Source organism: Beta vulgaris, chromosome 5, assembly GCF_026745355.1.
Source record: "Beta vulgaris subsp. vulgaris cultivar EL10 chromosome 5, EL10.2, whole genome shotgun sequence".
NCBI lineage: Eukaryota > Viridiplantae > Streptophyta > Magnoliopsida > Caryophyllales > Amaranthaceae > Beta > Beta vulgaris.
Window position 1 is genome coordinate 16,640,426 of NC_079206.1, and position 20,986 is coordinate 16,661,411.

Below are 20,986 nucleotides of genomic sequence, written 5' to 3' on the forward strand. Positions count from 1 at the left end.
ATCCTTGGAGTTCAAAGTGCATCTTTATTATTTGGCCGGGGAAGAAAACGTCGTCATGGCCTAATGCAACGAAGTTGATCTCTTGATGACATGACGGTATTCGAGGTTTCTCTGGGGTCCAATAATCGCAAGCGAAAATGTTGTTGTTCACTAGTAGAATAAATGCTATTTGCTGCGGTTAAAAAGTGCCCTATTGCTGCGGTTTTGGGCGCGCAGCAATTAAGGGCGCAGCAATAGGTAATTAATATATTGCTGCGGTTTTTAATCGCAACAATATTTGAACATATTGCTGCGGATTTTTTTCAAAAACCGCAGCAATATGTATTTTTTTAATATTAAAAAGAAACACCTATTGCTGCGGTTTTGCACAAAACCCGCAGCAAATGTGCATTTTTTCAAAAAAAAAAAATTTTTTTTGAAATTAAATCATCAATTTTAAGAATACTTATAATGCAATAAAAATTAAGTAACTAAACATCATATCAAGTTATCAACCAGCGAAATACAACATAAGCATAACAACAACATTCAAATTCATAAATATTAATGGAAGACAATCCTAACATCATATCTAAATCAAAAATAAAAACAATAAAGAAATAAAATTACAGAAATTTACATCTAAATCCAAAATTAGAATAAAAAATAATGACAACAAAAATAAATACAGAAGTTTCGATCTTAATTAAAATAAAAATAAAGAAAATGAAAAATACATAACTTTAAATATAAAGGTAGAAAACAGAAAAAAAAAAAAACTAAACACCAAGGAACCGCCGACGGAGGCCGATGATACTAACGGCCGACGAGGCGACGAAGGCAAATGAAGGAGTTCGGTGTTGATGAAACTCGACCGAAGGCAGATTCGACTGTGTTCACGGATGTGGCAGCAGGCGGTCTGATGAGAATCACCGGAAATCAAAGAAAAAACAGTGAAGGCTCGCCGGAAAATCGTAGCGGGAACAAAATATGAAAAAGAAATGTGACGAACTTACCGGAATGTCAAAAGCTTCGCCGGCAAAAGTACCAAGAAAGCCCGAAAGTCTAAAAACTTCCAGCCCTAAACGGTATAAAAATTAAACAAAACCCTCGATGAAACTCTCGAACTCCTCTCTCTCTCCTTCGATGCGGCGAATTGAATGGTCGGATTCTTCAGTGAACGGGCGACGAAGAATAGAAAGGCCGACGGGCTGAGAAGGGTGAAGGCAAGAAGGACGAGATGAAGAAGAACGACGACTGAAATTTCGAGGAGAGAGAACGAGATGAAGAAGAACGACGGCTGAGAGGGAAGGAGATTTCAAGGAGGAGAGAGAAAGGAGGAAAAGACTGAAATGCGAGTGTCCCCAAACCCTAGCGCCTATTATATGAAATAAATGGGATATTGCTGCGGTTTTTTATTATAAACCGCAGCAATATAATAAAATGTTATTTTTTTAAAATTATTTTTTAATATATTGCTGCAGTTTCCATGTGGAAACCGCAGCAATATTTGCTGCTATGGGCCCACATGTTTTTCAAAATTTGTCCATTGAATAATATTGCTGCGGTTTTTGGCGGGAAACCGCAGCAATATTGTCATTTTTAATTTTTTTTTTCTTTTTGCGTGTTATATTACTGCGTATAGGTAAAATCGCAGCAATATCAACGCAGCAAATAGCATTTATTCTACTAGTTGGAGAAATTGGAAGCCAAAGATGTTTTAATATATGGTCTTCTTCATCAAATTCAAGTTTTAAAAGCAAAGCCCTCACAAATTTGTCGATTGCGCGAGTCTTTAGTGTTTAGTTGGAGGAAGAAATCACTTCTTAGGTCCACAAGAAGCAGTTTGCAACTTATTCAGCGGCAATGCCTACAGAGGTCGACACTGATGCTGATAATATAGAGCTTCACTTCTCTCTAGTAGTGACGCTTTTAGAGGAGGATACTCGGGTAGTGACTGACCCAGACCAGTCACCAGTACATTGTCGAGGTATTAGCACCAGAGTTGATCCGACAACCCCTTATTTGCTCTGACTAGTCTCGAAGTTCCATCATATGTTTTTGTTCTTGTAGGAAAGAAAATCTATTGTTAACTATGTACAATCATACTTAGTAGCACTAGTGCAACAATGTAGTAGGTGTGGTTGACACTAGATCTAGTAGTGGTCTAGTAGGATTTTTACTGGTCACCTTTTATTGTAGTAATTCTTAGTAGCTTCTGTCACTATGTATTTTGTAAAATATTAGCAAATAATATGCAGACATGGTATGTTTTGTTTTTGTATAGAGAATCTCGCCAATATCTACGACACCAGTTGTGGAATCAGCTTCTTGACCTCCTATCTCAGTATTTTGACTACCTTATTATTGGTGATATCAATCAAATCGACCAATACACTGATTAGTTGGGTGGTACTCCAACTATTCGGGGATGGGAAGAGTTCATTAAGTGGAAACATGTATTAGATCTCCAGGATGTTCCTTTCTCAAGACGAGGTTTACTTGCTTGGACTAATGGTAGAGATGAGGATAACCTTATCCTTGAACGATTTGATCGGGTTTATGCCTCGCCTGCATGGCTAGATGCTTACCATTCCAATCATACTCGAAACTTCTCGATTCTTTATTTTGATCATGCGGTTATCTTTTGTCAAGATGAACCCCCGTAACCAAAGAAAGGTAGGCCATATCAGATCCCGAACTGGTGCCTTAGGTACCCTGAGGTCGTCAACACTGTTATCGAGGTTTAGTATACACACATCCTGTCTCCTATGTACGGTTGTACTCATCATCTCTCTCTTCTCCAAAAAAAACTTAAAACATGGTCCCGCGATCATAAGGTTGAATTGGATATTAACTGGAAACTCATCGATGATAGTCTTCTGGTCAATTACTGCTCATGTCACAAATCTCCAACAAGGTAATGACATGATGTTCCAGCGTTAACAATGGTTGGATCAATGCGCACTCGACGTATGAAATATTATCGTCTAAAATTGGAGGAGTTACATTCCAATTTCTTTTTTAGCATAACGCGTGAACGACATTATCGAAACTATATCTACCTTCTTCGGAATTGGAGGGCCAATGGACCGATGACGAGCATAATATCTCAAGTATTATCTTCTCCTATTTTCCAGTGCTGCTGACACCACTACTATATTTTGAAGCAAATGCAACATTCTTTTGCAACGGTTAAGGCTAATGCAACGACCAAAACTAATGCAACACCTTTTGCAACTAGTAAAGAGAACTGTTGCATTAGATAGTCAAAGGCGACAAATTATTTAGTTGTTGCAACGATTTAGATTTAACAGTTGCATTAGGTTATATACCATTGCATTTGATGAACCCAATGCAACAATAGTGAATTTGGCGGTCATGATACTATATACTCTATTTAAAATCGATTATGAAATCTCAATTACACTATCTTTTAACTGTTAGGTTTACAACAATAATTATTTGTGCTCCAAAAGAAACCACAGGCCCCCTCTCTGCCCGTATTTGGATCTTTTAGAGTTGTAAAATGACTCTACAAGGTAGAGTTTGAGAAATATCAATCATTGAATAAAAAATTAATGGCCCATATATTCTCTTTCCAAAATCCCTCCTATTTTATCTCATCAAAATCCACCCTTAAATCTTTTCCTTCCACCAATATGAGCCCTTGATTTTTAAAATGTATGCCTCACATACAACTCTACCTTGTAGAGTTTCACTAAAATTCTAGAGGATTCGGACTCCCCTGCCCCCACCTCCTATATGCTCTTGCCTAGTTGCCTTCGTTCTCTTTCAGACTCTCACTCCAAATGCTAACCTCGTCGGAAAAAAATGTCTTTTATCCCGTCGAAATTTTCACGAGTGTGGCAACCTTGATGCCTAGTTGCTCGCATCTTTCTAACTCTTGTTGTCTTTCTCTTCCCTCCTCCGCATGCTACTGTTGTCAATATTCTTCTGCCAAAGGGAAGCGATGCTCTAGTGAGCTGATGGGGTGAGTCTGCGGTAATGCTGCCTGCGTTTCCTTCCTTTCAGATTGTCCTACTTCAAACCCTATCTTTTTATTCGTCTTTCGTATGTTTGGTTCCTTATCGTATCCTCATTAATGGTTCCACTATAGCACACTTTCTTCCGCAATGTGGATTGAGATAAGGTGACCCTTTGTCATAGTACCTTTTTTTTTTTTTATTTTGTATGTAAATTTTCTCAAAAATGGCCACCTTAGCCATGGATATCCGATTATATGAAGGCATTTGGGTTAATATGGATTCAGCTCCAATCTCTCATCTTTTTTGTGTGGATAATGCAATGTTCTTTTTTAATGCCTCAACAGATTCACGCTCTACTATTTCAAATTTACTTACAAGATTTTGTGGTATTTTGTAACAATCCAGGAGCCCACTGGTAGATATTGTCCTCTATGGACCCTAGCTCGCAAGAATTTATTTTGGTGCAGGACTGAAGTCCTACGCAAAAGGCCTCTAGTAGGTTGAGATGTCCACCTCTATATAAAAAAAGTTTCGTTCTCCTCAACTTTTGATGTAGGATAACCAAGATATTAGGCACATTCTCCCTTCCTTTTAAAGATCCTGAGTCCCGGTAGGCTCTACAAGACACCGGAATGGGCCCTGGCTCTGATACCACTTGTAACACCCCATGGACCCACTAGTAGATATTGTCTTTTATGGGCCCTAACACGCAAGGATTTGCTTTGGTGTAGGACAAAATTTCTCGTCAAATTTCGATATGCAATAGCCAAGATCTTAGGCACGTCTTCAGCCAACATCTAATTTCCGTTGAAACAAGTCGATAGACAATGATCCAAATTCTCCAACAGAACCTCTTGCTTCCTTTCGAGGTCCAACCCTTCAATGAGGCAACACCTGACTTGTGCACCCCCAGGTTTTAGTATATCCAATATTGGTCAGTCGCAACAAGGATCCCCCAGAATTCATATACTATTTGACTGTTCTTGGAAAAAGGGAGTTCTAATGGCCAGTGTAGCCTAGGTTGGTCAATTACAGCAACGGGTATTGAAATGGTACATGGACATTGCCTATATACATATTATGGCCTCATGACATAATTCCAATTCCCATGCTTGCCTACAAGCCATCACTTGGGTACAACAAAACGGCTATCAGAGTGATGCCCTATACACTGTTTTTGAAACCCTGATTCATTACCTTGCAACAACGGACGCCAAACAAATCTCTATACAATGGACTATTCAGGGTATCTTGGGCGCGGGTAAAATATTCCAATGGTGCAGGCTCACTAAAGTAGCAAGATCCCACGTTCAGAAGGCTCATGTTCTTGCTACTTATCCTCGTTCAGCTCAAGTTTCATTCTTTAGCTACTAGTTCTCTTTTGATTTTTGCTTTGTTGTTGTTTATTCTCCTTCATGTTCGTTTTCTTGATGCCAAAGAAATTAAAAACCTTTATTAAAATAAATAAAATTGGAAATACCTATCGTTTTTGTTTATTTATTTTTTTGATTAGGAAAGATAATTGGTCTGTAGATCAATAACTGCTAGGCTACAAACATGCAGAATACATCAGTTAACAGGATGAATACAACGCTAAATAGCCCAAAAATAAATGCCCGAGCATATGATTGAGATTAGGATCCGAACTCTGGACAATGTCCTCTTCGAGGTGGTACTCAAGTGGTGTACCACCTCTCCCTCGCAAATACCTGTCGTTGCAACAGCAATGACCAATCTATTACACCATTCACTGAAAGTCTCAAACCCATCAAGCGGTGACGAGAAGTGACCACTAAAAACCACTCATAATTTTCTTGCATCAATTTGTGTTCTTGCGAGCTGCAAAAGGTTAGAATCTCTATTCTCTACTATGTTTCCGAGTATAGAACTATCTTTTTCAGTTATAAATTTTCGTTTTTGGTTTCCAAATTACAAAGTATTTGAACGATGATCATTTCCTTCAGTGCTTTAATCTCTATGTAATTTTACCTCTTCCCTTTAATGCTCATACTGAATCAAGTAATTCTGGATTTCCCAAGTTTAATTTTTTTATTGTTGTTGATTTAGAAAGTTGTCAACTGGGTTTTTTTAGATCAGATTGCCACTTTTGGAGCGGTTTTGTGTTTTGCATTGCTAAATCTATTTATTTGGTTTGTTATGACTTATGCGTTGCCCATAAAAAAAAGCTCTTATGCATTTGATGAATGAAGTTTGGAAGCTTATTTTGCGTGTAGAAAGAAGTTGAAGTTTTGGGATCTATTATTAAGAAAAATGGAACTAATAACAGCTTTATTAGGGTAGTGGTTATTGTTGATTAGTTCATCTGTATTTGGGTCCTTTACTAGCTGTTGTTTTGTCGTTCTAGAGGCGTTGTAGCTTAACTCGTTAGCTCCAGATCAACTGATGGTTCGTTTGAATTGTCGACTAGCATATAAAATCTAACAGATAATCTAAGAATTAATAGTTTGTTAGTGGTATCAATCAATGCAACCAAATCTGACAAGTTTTGGGTAGTCTTACATGTTAGTAAATTATGGATGCTGAACTAGGAATCCAATTATTTGCTTGTAGATTGAGCTATTTGTAATTTATAGGTGAGTGGATGACAAATTTTTTTCATCTTGTAAGTGATTTCATCCTTTTTCTAGATGAGATATATTGATGTTTTGCTTTGAGTTTCTTTGATGTGAGATACTTAGATGTGACAAAGAACTTATATCTAATTTGGAAAGGATAGTGTTGCCACTAATGGCTCATTTGGTAGTTTCAAAGAGCTGGTGGTAATAATAATAAATTATACGGTGTTTTGTAAAGAAATTTCATGTCAATCCCACGTGGTTATAGAAGTTCTTTGTTTAACCCGTGTTTTTCTTCACAAATTTCCATTACCACTCGATAGTCGATACCTCTAAAATGGTCCATTACCAATCGATAGTCGATACCTCTAAAATGGTGATAGATGATTATATGTAATGGAATTTTATGAAGAAAAAGATATATTTGTGGATGATTAAGTTTACCTCTTTCTGGAGAAAGTTTTCTGCTTGCTCAAGATCAGTATGATTATTGTAATTCAAAGGAGTTTGGTTTATACCCTGTTTTGTGCTTGAATTGTTTGTTTGTCTACGTGTAGGATTGCTTACTTGCAAAAGTTTCAGAAAATACCTTTTTCTGGATTTGGCACATCAGTATAGTTTCTTATATAACGTAAAGAGCAACAAGGTTAAGGGACAACGAAATCATAAACCAGAGAAAATCTAGGTGGATGACATAACTAGTATATCCTCCAACCTCCATTCCCTCTCTATCTATTCATCTTTTTTCTTTGTTCCTTTTGTTATTCTTTTCCTTTTTTTTTTGGGGAGGGGGGTGTGGTTGGGAGGAATGCCATTGAAGGAGGCAAAGCAAAGGTCATTCTGAATTAATATGAGAATGTATTGGGTACTCCATACTTGTGAAAAAAGTTACAAGAGCTTTCTAACAAAGAAGGGATAGTTTTGTCAAGAATTCAAGATCACTTAACGCTTCTTGTCAAAAAGAGAAAAGATCACTTGATGCTGCCAAACGTAGAGCTCGCTTTGGCTTCCTTCAGCATTTTATCAGCTACCATATTTCCATATGTCTCTTTAGCCTTGATTTGCCCTTGATCATTGTAAACACTTAAGATCCCTCATTTCTTTCTTCTTGTCCAATAAATATTGGAAAGTCAACCTCTCCTGGTGGTACATCAGGTGATCATATAGGGCATGAAAGTGATCAAGGTGAGAATACCCTATTAGCTTATGAGATAGGGCATGACAGTGATCGAGGCGAGAATGATCATGGTTCATCTCTTTCCCACTGCGAGAAGGGATTTTTTTGATACCTAGGAGTTCGTATTATTTATAATTTATTTATTTATGTGGTCTTGGGTGGCACGTGCCCCAACATTTTTTTCAAAGAAATTGAGTACTTTTGGGGGAAAGTAAAAAAAATTCTAGAAAGTAATGCTTTGATTAGATAGAAAATAAATATTATAAAATTGTTAATACACTCGATTATTGATAATAACTATAATCTTACTAAACTTGTCAATTTGAAAATCATGAGTTTCCCTAAAGACCTTTTGGAGCAACACATCGTAGATTTAGCCAAAAAATGATTAAAATTACAAATAATTTAATTAGAAGTTAGATAACTTGTGGAGTGTTATTTTATGATTGTCAGATTTTTTTAGATTTTGGTATGCTATTAGGTCAGTTAATATCAGTGCCCCACCAACTTTGCAATCATGGATCCGCCTTAAAGTGAGAAAGTTTATAGTCAAATCCTTTGCTCTCTAAGTGATGCTAAGTTGCCGATCACTTAAGTGGTCTGTGAATTTGTTTACCAGCAGACAGATTCATAGAGGGGGGACTTGATTGAGCTACTGCTAGGAGGGCCTTTAATAGAGGACTTGGGTCTAGGCGAAATGGAATAAACACTAATGTCAAGAAATTGATGGACTGTATCTGTGAAGGGAATGGGGGTTAATGTTGAAATTTGAAAGATCTTGTGGTTTCTATATTCTATAGTTTTTCGTATTGTGAGGGCAAAAACTGTAGATCTGGCAAGTTATTGTAGATGACTCAGGAGAGATAAAGGTATAGGCTTCAAAGAAGAAGGTTTCAGATATCCAATTTCCCCTCAAATATCTTCTAGCTCATAATCCCTAAGCACAACATCCTTAAACTAGCCAAAAGGAGAAGAACCCCTAGGGTGGACATGGACATTTCCCTGGCAAGAGTAGAATTATTATTTGTTCATTGACTAGGGCAGTTAACCATACCCATGGAATCAAAACTCTCCCGTTCCGTTACAGTATGGCCGTTTTGTAACGAATTTTGAATTTGTCGTTCCGCAAAATCCCGTTACGGGACGCCATAATAAAAATCACATAATTCTCGCTGCGTTGTCCGTTCCGTAACGCGAACTCGCCGCGTTAGAACGCTTTTATCCCCATTACATCCATTCTTTTCTAACATTAGCCAAAATATTTTATGATTTAATTATATAGCTGATGAAACATGATAATATGATAGATTTGATTATATTATGTTGTAATGATGATTCATAAACTAAAATAATGCAAATAAGGTTAGAACGTATTAATGTGAATTTTTCAAAAAAAAAAATCACGCTGTGTCGGCCACAAAACATTCTATTCTCCCGTTACAAGTCGTTCCCGCGACCACGTTTGTTTTCCCTGACCATACCAGACAGAATTGGATTTTTGAATCGGGTAGTGTGGACTTGTGGAGACCTTGTAAATCTGAGAAAATGTGTTAATAATCTACACATCCTTGAGGCATTTACCATGTCCTCATATAGCTACTTGTGCCTTTGTGGGAAAGATGCATGATAGAAAGTCAAGAACTTCAAACTTGTGGATGGGGATAGCCAAAATGGAGATTAGGGTGTTCTGTTCAACCTACTTTGACTTATTTTCTAAAAATAAGTTAAGGTTGTTCCAATAAGCCTTAAATTTAAGTCTGAATATGTTCAATTAAGTCAAAATAAGTCGAATAGAACACACCCTAGAATGTTCAAAGAGGAAGATTGTGAATGGAATTTAAGTTGCAGGCTTGCAGTTAAGGTCAGTGAGGCAGTTGCTAACGGCCAGTTTCTCGTCATATGGGTAAGTTTTATGGCATCCTTCTCCCAGTCAATAATTAAATCAAATTGAGATTGTTTGACAATGAGAATGAGTTAGATTGTTTGCAAGATCCTACCTTGTTATAATGGAAGTAGTTTTGCTGATGTTGGCATTCTGCAGATAGATGAATTTATGAGAGGGGGGATTGAGAGGGATAGATGGACAGAAAAAAAGTACTCACCTCCCCTAAAAACCTTGTTTGCATCTTTGATTCCCTTTTTAATGTAGAACATTTGGAAGGTGATGTTTGGCTGTTGAGGGATTATATGTTTGGGTGTCTTGTCAGGATTCCAGAAGTTTGCTTTTGTGATTTTTGTATTTCTGAATTCAATTTAGAGTCTTACAGTCTTATGTAATGAAAAAAACGTTATTGTATGCAATGCACTAGAAAAAAAAGGATAATAATGAGTCTAAATGTACGCAAAGAGTATTACAATGTTATGTAATTGTCTACTTTGACAATGATGACCTACTAACTTGGAAAACTCTTTATTTCGCACGACTACACGAGACTCGTGACAACTAATGTCTCCTTTATATTGAAGTTGACTTCCTCCCTAATGCATTTTACTCCTTTTTTTTTTACTTTCTCATGTGGCTGTGGGCGTGACCAGATATGTGGAATAGCATTGAACCATGTTTTTGGGTGAGATGAAGGGACTACGGGGAAGGGGGAGTAAAGGATCCCCAAGAATGAGCCTGGTGAGAGTTGAACCAGGCCTCATGTCTGGAATTTGGAAGACTTGGACAACTGTCCCAAATATTCTTTCATGTTTGTTCTAAAAGATAGGAGTGTCTTTTGTAATTTTTCACAATCTGGTGCAAGTGATACTGCTGTACCAATGCATTTTGGCTTTTTCCTTTGTGAAAGTCTAAGCAACTTTATGTGATCAATTCACATTGTTTTTTGCGAGGATAAAGTCCAGGCAGTTCGTTACACATGTTTCTGAGCTGAAAGCCGCAACTTCTCTTGTTTGGACTTTTGAATTATTTTTGACATTTTTCGCGTCTCAGACTGAGTAAAGAGCTAGTACGTGTCTTTGACGTGAAAGCGATATGTTTCTAGGTGTGGGAGCAACTATTCGCATTGCATTGTTGATGGTTGAGAAAGCAAGGCGGGCTTGATGTGCCTACTAGAAAACCACAGAAGAGTCAATCAAATCCACAAGATCCTAATATTAAAGCTGAATAGTACGGTTAGAGGCTGTCAAAGATGTTCTGTAGAAAAGACAAGATAGTGGTGACACAGTGGAGCCATGGATTATGAAAACCTTGTAAGTAGTCTCTACAAGTTTCACAACAAAAGGTGCCCTTCTGAACACAAGATACAATGGAGCAATCTGACCTAATTAATGGTAGCAAAGACCTCAATGATGTTATGTATCGTCGGCTGAAGAACCGAGAACGACAACGTAGATACAGGGAACGGAAGCGTCTACAAACTGATGTCAGCAATGGTCATCTCGCCAACCAGTCATCCCAGATGCAAATTGTATTACTGCCAACAAATGGGACTGCAGAACAAGCTGTAACTCGCGTCCATTGTAGACGAGATTGGAAAAAGGACGCAAGGAGGGTCCATGCAGCCAAACCAGAAGCCATATCAAAAGGACTTCTTTCCAGTGGTCAGTCTTTAGCCTGTGAAAATCACATGCCACAAATTCCTTTGGGTACACGGGAAGCAGAACAAACCTTGAAAAGCAAAGTTTCTTCTGAAAGCTATCCTCACTTGAATGATAGTGAGAAAATTAGAAGTAAACCCGGGAGAAGAGATTGGAAAGCAGAGGCAAGAAACAAGAAATAGGTAGCTCTCTTTTTCAATAAGTGACACTTTGAGTTTTTGGGTGTCTTGGAAAGGTAGTGGAAAATTTTCCCGCTTACATCATCTATATTTATATATTCTCAATGGTTTAAATGCAGATTTATTGCAGCAGTGAACCTATTTCGTTCAGCTGCTTTAGAACTTCCCGAATGGTGTAGGCTCTCTGCAAGTCAGGTCAGTAACTGGGTTATCAGAAAGACTTGCGTAAAATGAACTAGAAAATTTAGAATACCAAAAGACAAGTTTGTGATTTGTACATACATTACATGCCAAAACATGTATGCTGCTTGTGTTACGTCAGCTGATGTGCTCTTATTAATTATTCATAGTCATTTGCTAAAAGTCATTGGTTGCAAATATGCTTTTGGCATTCCTATACATATTGAATCTCTATTTCTAGGAGTAAACTGGAAGTTTGTGATGGATATATTTCTTTGTTTGTTAAGGTTGATGGTTGGTGATGATGAGTGATGACTGATGAGGAACTTCTATTCTTGTATAGAATCCGCATTGTATGCCAATTTCAACTAAACAATCTGACAATTATATACACCTCAGTCAGTTTGAGTCTCATGAAACCAGCCATTTTTGGCAGGTTTAAACCCTAATTGTATCTGTGCACCTATGACCTACCCAATCATCACAAACAGCCGAAATGCAGAACATAGCTTTCAGGAGAGAAATGCATCAGGATCTTTGTCTAACCTATTTTATTCTAGGACCTAAACACAAAACAACAGAGGCTGTGGATTCTATGGGTACCATTTCAAGAAACTTCATAACTGCTAGCCTGTTCCGGTATGGGGATGATGGTATGTTAGTTCAGACTGTATGCAATCTTGTCTGGAAAGCAGATAAGGCAGGCTGCAAATGCCGAACACGTTAGCTACCCTCGAAGGTTTGTTGAGAAAAAAAACCCCTATGATGCTAAACTCATTATATAAACTGGTACTTTTGTTTGTGCTTGGGTGGTAAAAAGTACCCCAAGTAGCACCTGAAGGGGTATTTGTGGTGACTCCTTGAGTTCTCATTGGATACGCACACGTGGAGTTCGAAGCTGTAATAATAGGGAGGTTAAGATATGTGACCTGATGACCCACGTACTGATGGTCTGTGTTGCTTCATGCTATCGTTGTTGCCAGCTGGATAATGATAGCTTCCGGGGTTTACATCATTTAGGCACTTGACCAACACCCATACAAATCGTCAGCAGTTCGCCTACTCCGAAACACACAAAAACTTTTCACTCACGCTGTAAGTAATCTCAGCAAAGGGGAGTTCTCAGAAGTCAGAAGTATAGCCTTCTCTAATTTTCTCTAACCGCTCAGTACTTACATGTAGAGATGTGATCACCCTGCAAGCTAGACACTGAGCATCCTACGGACTACATGGTCCGGCAACAGATGTTTTGATTACATATTGCAAGCCTCCACGGCTGCACCAAAAGGACAAGTTGCACCTTTGCACAACGGATGTTAGTACTCCCTTTGTCCCTCTAAGATTGCCCCATTAGAGGAACCAAGTATAACATACAAGTCGATCCAAGCAAGACTAAGTTACACTAGTCTTTGAGATTCAGACATTAAGGCTCCGTTTGTTTGGTGTAAAATATTTCCAGTGTAAAATGTTTTGCATGGAAAACAATTTACATGGAAAACACAATTCCGAAATTAGTTTTCCGTTGTTTGGTTTCATGTAAGAGAAATGGTGAAACGAAAGGAAAATGAAAGGGAGAGGTATTAAAAGGAGTGTACAAGAGAGATAAGGAAAAGGAATGAAAACAGTTTTCCCTCATTTTGAAGGGAAAATGGTTTTTCATCATTGGTAGAATAATTTTACTTCTAGGAAAAAGGGTTTTACGCTCCTTTGCAAACCAAACGATGTAAAAATTGAAAATACAGGAGCTGAAAAATGTATTACGCCCTACGAAACAGAGCCTATGTGGCCTTATGTTTTGTAATTGAACCTCATTATTGTTTAAATAGCGGCTTTGTAACATAGTCTTTGTAATTAAATCTCATGATTATTTAGATAGGGGCTCATTTGATTACAGTGAAATTGTACTCAAACATGCAACATGAACATACATGCAATTTTTCTATTTACACCTGATTATACTTTTATGGGTAAGGAGAACTAAGAAGTGCATTACTTTTACGATTTGAAGTACGATTTTTGCATGCTTTCTTGATGTGTGTGAATTAACTAAGGTATGTATTCATGTATTAATAGAGAGAGAAAACTTGTTATTAACAGAATGAGAAATCAGTTTCTATTAGTGAGAAAGAAACTCACAGGAGACTACTTATAGTAGCTCAATTACAATAGTTTGTTACAGAGGTAACAACTAATTATTACAACAATAACTGAAATATAAAAGCTGACTTATTAGTCTTCATATCCCCCTTGGACATGTGAGGAGTCCACAAGTCCAAGCTGGAAAGCCAGAAATTGATGTTGAGGACCTGAGAGTGCCTTAGTGAGTATATATGCTAGCTGAAGATGAGTAGAAATGTGAGAAGTTTTGAGAAATCATGCTTCAACCTGCTCTCTGACAGTCTCTTTTCAAGTGTTTAGTTCTTTAGTGGAACACTGGATTCTGCGCAATGTGTTGTGCAGCAGTGTTATCACAATATAGATAAATAGGGAGGGGAACACGAATTTGCAAATCTTGAATTAATCCTTCCAACCAAACTATTTTAGAAGCAGTTCTAGACATACTTTTGTACTCTGCATCAGCACAAGTTGCTTACTGTTTTCTGCTTTTTAGTCTTCCAAAACACTTAAGTGTGAACCCAAAAAAATTTAATATGCACTTAAGGATCTGCTGCTGAAGGTACAAGTACTCCAACCAGCATCAGTGTAGGCCTTGACCACTAAATCACTTTGAGCTGAATAAAATAAACCCAAATTCAATGTACTCTTTAAGTACCTAACCACATACATGGCTGCTTGCAAGTGAGGCTTCCTTAAAAACTGACTTAGATGTTGTGTTGCATATGACAGATCTGGTCTAGTGATGTTCAGATAAAGCAGTCTTCCAACAAGCTTTCTTTATTGTTCTGGTTCTTCTAAGACATTACCAAATTCAGTAGAAAGTCCTAATCCCTTGGGAAGGAGAAGAAACAGGTTTGGATTTATCAAGATTAAAATCCTTGATGATGTCTAGAATGTACTTTCTCTGACTTAACAAAGTATCTCTGAACTATTTCTGATGACTTCTATACCCAGAAAATATTTAAGTTCACCCAGATCTTTGATGATTGTAAAAGCATGATGCACCTCTTGTTTAATAGTATCTATCTGAGATTGTGATGTACCTGTAAGAACCATATCATCTACATAGACTTAGATGACAACAAATTCTCCATGTAACTCTCTAGTGAACAAGGAATAGTCTTGTCTGGACTGAATACACCCAAGACTAAACAGAAATTTGCTAAGCTTCCATTGACAAAAAGCTTGCTTTAAGCCATATAAAGATCTTTTAAGAAGACAAACTTCATCATTTTTTGCCTTATCATAACCAAGAGGGGTACTCATGTAAACTTCTTGTTCTAAATAACCATGCAGGAATGCATTTTTTATGTCAAGTTGACATAATGGCCATTGTTTTGCAATAGCAAGAGAAACAATGACTCTAACTGTGGCTAGCTTTGCAACATGAGAGAATGTGTGAGTGAAATCTTCACCCTCTACTTGTTGATAACCAGTGGCAACAAGCCTTGTCTTAAGTCTTTCTACACTTCCATCTGCTTTATGCTTGATTTTAAATACCCACTTGGCCACTTGGAACCAATAGCTTTCTTTCCTTGTGCTAGATGAGCGAGGACCCAACTATCATTTGTTTCAAGTGCAAGAAGTTCTTGTTGCATAGCTTGTTTCCGTTCAGGAAATTTAATAGTTTGCTGATATGAAGTAGGTTCAGGTATATGGGACAAATCAGTGTGAACCGAAAAAGAATGAGAAGTAAAAGAAACAGGGAGAGTAGGACCAATAAAGTCCTGAAACTTAACTCGAGGCTTGGAAATCCTACTAGACTGTCTAGTAGGATGATGATGAGCAGTAGAAGAATCAATGCATTATGATGAGAATTAGGTGTTAAGGAAATGGATTTGGTAGGAGAAGAAGAGTGAGAGTTTGGAATTGGACTGATTGAATTAGAATTATGTGTATGTGAAAGCATAGGAGAATTATTATTAGAAGAGGTATTAGAAATATGTGTGTGTGAGAGAATATGAAAATTATGATTAGAAGAAGTGTGATGTGGGACAGAAGAATTATGAGTTGAATTAGTATTAGAAATAGCAGCAGGTATATGATTAACAGGTGAAGTATCATATAATGGATCATAAAATGAAACATTAGAAGTAAGATTAGGAGTGGTGGAAGAAGTAGAAGATGTACAATTTTGAAATGGGAAAGAATTCTCTTAAAATATAACATCCCTCTCACAGAACATTTATGAGACTCTAAATGATAGACTTGGATCCTTTTTGTCCAAAAGGATAGCTAAGAAAAATACATCTCTGAGCTCTAGGAGTAAACTTGTCCTTAGTTCTATCCATATTATTGTATGCAAAATATAGACAACCAAAAACCTTAAGCATTGAGTAATCAGGAAGTTTACCAAATAATATTTCAGAAGAAGTCTTCCAGTTGCAACAGAAGATGGCATGATATTAATCAAATAAGTGGCTGTTAACAGACAATCACCTCATAATTTTGAAGGTAGTTTGGCATGAAACTTAAGAGCTCTAGCAATCTCAAGTAAGTGTATGTGTTTGCGTTTCACACGTCCATTTTGTTGTGGTCTTCCAACAATGTTATTTTGGTCAAGAACTCCCTCATTCATGAACAATGATAAACATTGATCTTGAATAATTTCAGTGCCATTGTCGGACCTAACGACTTTAATGGTATTGTGGAACTTATTTTCTATATGAAGAATAAAGGTAGAAACAATCCTATAGACTTGCATTTTGTTATGAAGAAGGTAAGTCCAAGTACACCTTCTATGGTCATCTAAGATGGTAAGAAAACAGGAAGCTCCTGAAATGTATTTGTGTTTGTAAAGACCCCAAAGGTCATTATGGATGAGATCAAAGCATTTTGCAGCTCTATTAAGACTTCTAGTAAATGAAAGTTTATGATGTTTTGCATACACAACATATTTTACATAAATACTCACTCAAGTGATTACAGTCATAATGCATAAATGCTTCATTTTGGATAATGACATGTGACCAAGTCTGGCATGTAACAAATCAAAAGAATTCACTAAAAGTTTGGAAGTTTTGAATTAGAAGGTTGAGATAATGGTGCTGAAGAATTAGATCACCAACAATAACATTTGTGACTATAGGAAATTTTTTGTGTAAAGAATTATTAGCAGATTTTTGTTTTGGTGGAGAATTGAACAAGTACAAACCACCTATTTTAGGTGTTGTACCAAGATCATATGTAGTGTTAGGCAGAAGAAAAACACACTCATGAGGGTTTGAACATTACTTTAATTTTAGCATCATCTATCAATTTCCCAACTTAAATTAAATTATGTTTAAAACTAGGCACATACAAAACACCTTTTGGGATCAAATTAGGAAATACAGCAATATATTTTCAATCTCATAAACATAAGAACAAGAACCATCAGGCAATCCAATCTTAACTTGCTTAGCTAATGTTCTTTTATACATAAATAATTTATTATCAAAGGCCATATGGGTCTGTGGCCCCAGAGTCAACAATCCAAATATTAGATGCAGAAGTAGAGATATGGGTCAAAGATATACTTGCACAATTGGCATATGAGACAAAATTGGTGGGAGATTCTCTAACAATCTGATCTCCCTTCATTGGTCTCATAACTTCATGCATTATGGATTGCATCATGTCAGAATCAGGAACCTCAGCAGTATTATTATGATTAGAGTAAGCAGGTCCAGCAACATTGTACTCAAGTGGATCATCTGCTTCATAACCAGCATAATCTTGAACAGATACATGAGCAGCAAGCTTGGAAGGAACACCACATTTCTTTGTGAACCATTCAGGAAAACCTTTCAGTTTGAAGCAAGCATCTCTAGTTTTCCCTTGCTTCTTGCAAAAATCTCACACTCTATCCATTTTCTCCTTTCTCCAAAGTCCAATCCTTCTTGTAAGAATTCTTAACATAAGATTGATGTTTCTACCGAACAACAAAGACACTAACCTCATGATTCCCTGGACTACCATTCATACTACTAACTTTTTTTTGTTTCATCTGTTGAGCCAAATAGAATGCTCTATTAATGGATGGCAAAGGATCCATAGCAAGGATACTACTGATTGCATTGTCAAAACCATTATTAAAACCTAGCAAAAATTGCATTAACTTCTCTTCAAAATCAAACTCAAACTCAAACAACCTTTTCAAGAAATTGCAACTACAATTTAACAAAACACCACAAGTACCAGATGACAAGCTCCTCAAATTTTGTAATTCATCCCAAAAATGCCTCAATTTGCCATAGTATATCATAATAGATTGATTTTCTTGCTTAAGATTGTCTAATTCACGTTTTAACCGATAAATCTGAGGTCCATTAGATCGACCATAATATTCACCAATATCATGGCATTATGTAGAATTCTCAACAAATGTAAAATTCTCTCCAATTTCTTCATTCATTGAATTCATTAACCAGCAAATCACAAGATAATCACCCCTCATCCAGCGATTAGAATCCTTATGTGATTGATCAGGTTTCGCAATCGTTCCCTCAACAAAACCTAATTTGTTTTTCGCAATCAAAGCTCTCCTCACATTACGTTTCCAAATGCTGAAATTGCTACCATTGAGATTAATCGATACAAGTCTACTAGCAGTTTGATCAGAAGTTGTAATATAAAAGGGATCATTATAAGCAAGACTTACATTTCCATAATTCGTATTATTAAGTTTGGAAGAAGAAGAATCATCTCCATTCACCTCTATTTCCACCATTTTTAGCGAAGAAAGAAGATTCAAACAATTGATGAAGAAAACTCAGAAATTACAAGAACTACAAGCAGAATTTGATCGATTTCTGCTCTGATACAGTGTGAGTTAACATAGGTATGTATTCAGGTATGAAGAGAGAGAGAGAAAACATGTTATTAATAGAATGAGAAATCAGTTTCTATTAGTGAGAAAGAAACTCACAGGAGACTACTTATAGTAGCTCAATTACAATAGTTTGTTAGAGGTAACAACTAAATATTACAACAATAACAGAAATATATAAGATGACTTATTAGTTTTCAAAATGTGCCACCTGAGCTATATAAAAGGAGCAATTTTTTTTAAAAAATCGTCCTATCAAACAAAGCTTGCTTTCATTAGATTGTTATTTCCTTGTATCATTAATTATCCACCTTCCTGTATTAGCATTTATAATGCCTTTTTGGTGTAGATTTTCTACAACCTAATTGTTTGGGCCCATTTCTTGGACCAGCCCACCTATGGAAAAGTTACTAAAATACCCCTAGATTTAGGGAAGCAATCCCTTCACCAGCTGGAGGTGACCAAAATACCTCATTTATTGGGGCTCCTATCCTCTATAAATTGGGGTTGTCTCATCAGACAAAGGTAAGCGATTCTAAGCTGCCAAGCCCAGAGCATCTCTCTCTACATTGATCCCTTTCTCTCTCTACCTCAATCATTTACTGACTTGAGCGTCGGAAGGGCGATCCCGGACCACCCCCGGGGTAGGCTAACCTTACCTTTTGCAGGATTCCGATGTACGGATAACGGAGCTCAGACGTACCTTCTTGAGGCCATATCAAGTTTCTCAGCACACATCAACACTTGTGATCACCCTCAATTTCTTAGCAGAAACACTAATATATAGAAATTTGTACCTTTTAAAAACAGAAAACTCTGCTCTCTGTTTTTTTTGGGTGTGAAATGGAATATGCTTACTATTGAGTAATATTACTAATATAATTTGCAACTCGAATGTCCATGCAGAAAGATCTTAATATTCAGTTTAGACTTTAGATATCATCCACCATTTGATTTATTTTAATAAGAAAAAGCATATATTGGAAGAATATAGATTTAATAGAATATGTTACATTGGAGTACCACTTCCTCTATTGAGACATGGAAAGATAAAAATGAAATATAGATGTCTTTGTCTTGTAAAAAATGACATATTTTATTAGGTAATAGTAAGCCCAATATTAAAAAGAAAATTCGCCCAAGAATGATTAAGTTAATTTTTTCCGGTAACGAACTTAATCCATTTAGTGACTAACTCTACTTTTATATTAAAATTAAACCATTTCTTTTAATAATTTTTTGATATAGATATCATATATATATATATAGATTCGGAAGCAACTATTTCCAATTCTCAAATGAGGGAATTAGATTCTACTTTTACCCATGCATGAGAAAGATTTGTAAAGTAGGATAGAATATTATACCACAAAAGGATAAACTAGAATTCACAAACAGCATTAAGACTCCTTTTTTTTTTTGAGGGGAAATTCTACAATGACAAGATTGGAATTTTTACTTGACATTGAATGGTTTATCTTTATAACAAAATCTAACACCAAAGAATCAAAGAATGACAAAAAGGAAAGGAAAAAAATGCATAAAAGTTGTAGTTTACATATGGAAAACTCCCTTTCCAAATTCGAATTGTACCCACCCATTGACCCCTTAGAAAAATTCAACCACATTAAATTATCTTTGCTTTGATCTCCTGGCTTCCCTTTGCTGGGCTTCCAAGTTCTCAAAGCTCCAATCCCTTCTAATCCCACCACTCCTCACCAGCTTTGGCTCGTTCATAAGATCATCATCGTCGTCTGAGAATGGCACTGCTCCAGTGCTCCCATGCCTACGATGGTGCATCTTTAACTTCTTAGGATTTGCACCATTATTTGTTGGTTTAACTTTGTCATAACAGGGTGGCATAAGGTTTCCTGACCAACTCCTTTCAGCTAACATCTTATGACGAAGTATGCTTGATAAATTTTTATTAGTACTAGATTTATCATCATCATCAACAATAAATCTCTTGTTCATGTCGAAATCGGAGTCTGTTCTTTGAAGAACATGGCAACAATTTAGACTCATTTTTACCCTTTTTTCTTTTTTTTCTAGGATTAATTTATAAACATGTAAATTTTACATGTTTAGGCTGAAGCTTAGAGTTTGATGGATCATGGATGGGAGAAATAAGAAAAAAAAAAAAAAAAAAGGTGGGGGGAGGGGGAGCTAGAGGGTTTGGGGAAGGGAGAAAAAAAAAACAAACTTAATATTTTTGAAGGATTGAAGATGAAAAATAGTAAAACCAGGTAAAAGAGCTATGTTTGGATAACAACTAGTACTAACTAATATTAATGTAGCTTAATTGCCGCGAAGCAAGGTAAACCAGTGGTAAATTGTGATACTAGATGATATTGCTTAGCAAAGATTGGATCCATATTACTTCCTCTGTTCCATAATATAGTGCCTATTTCATTTTTGGTGGGTCAAACTTTAAA

The 20,986-nt window shown here is 36.6% G+C and overlaps 1 protein-coding gene and 1 long non-coding RNA gene across 2 annotated transcripts; one reads left to right on the top strand and one right to left on the bottom strand.

Moving 5' to 3' along the window:
- Positions 1 to 11,560: 11,560 nt before the first annotated feature.
- Positions 11,561 to 13,594, top strand: LOC109135000 (uncharacterized). Its single transcript, XR_007274499.2, has 2 exons — positions 11,561 to 11,638; positions 11,911 to 13,594. It is a non-coding gene; the product is annotated as an uncharacterized LOC109135000 (long non-coding RNA).
- A 6,408-nt stretch (positions 13,595 to 20,002) lies between these two features.
- On the bottom strand, positions 20,003 to 20,690 carry LOC104892911 (hypothetical protein). Its single transcript, XM_010678935.4, has one exon. It carries the CDS (start codon positions 20,574 to 20,576, stop codon positions 20,184 to 20,186), a length of 393 nt encoding a protein of 130 aa, XP_010677237.2. The 5' UTR covers positions 20,577 to 20,690; the 3' UTR covers positions 20,003 to 20,183.
- Between the last annotated feature and the right edge of the window lie 296 nt (positions 20,691 to 20,986).

Excerpts from the sequence above, each read along its gene's own strand:
- LOC104892911 (XM_010678935.4), bottom strand. The coding sequence starts at position 20,576 with ATGAGTCTAAATTGTTGCCATGTTCTTCAAAGAACAGACTCCGATTTC.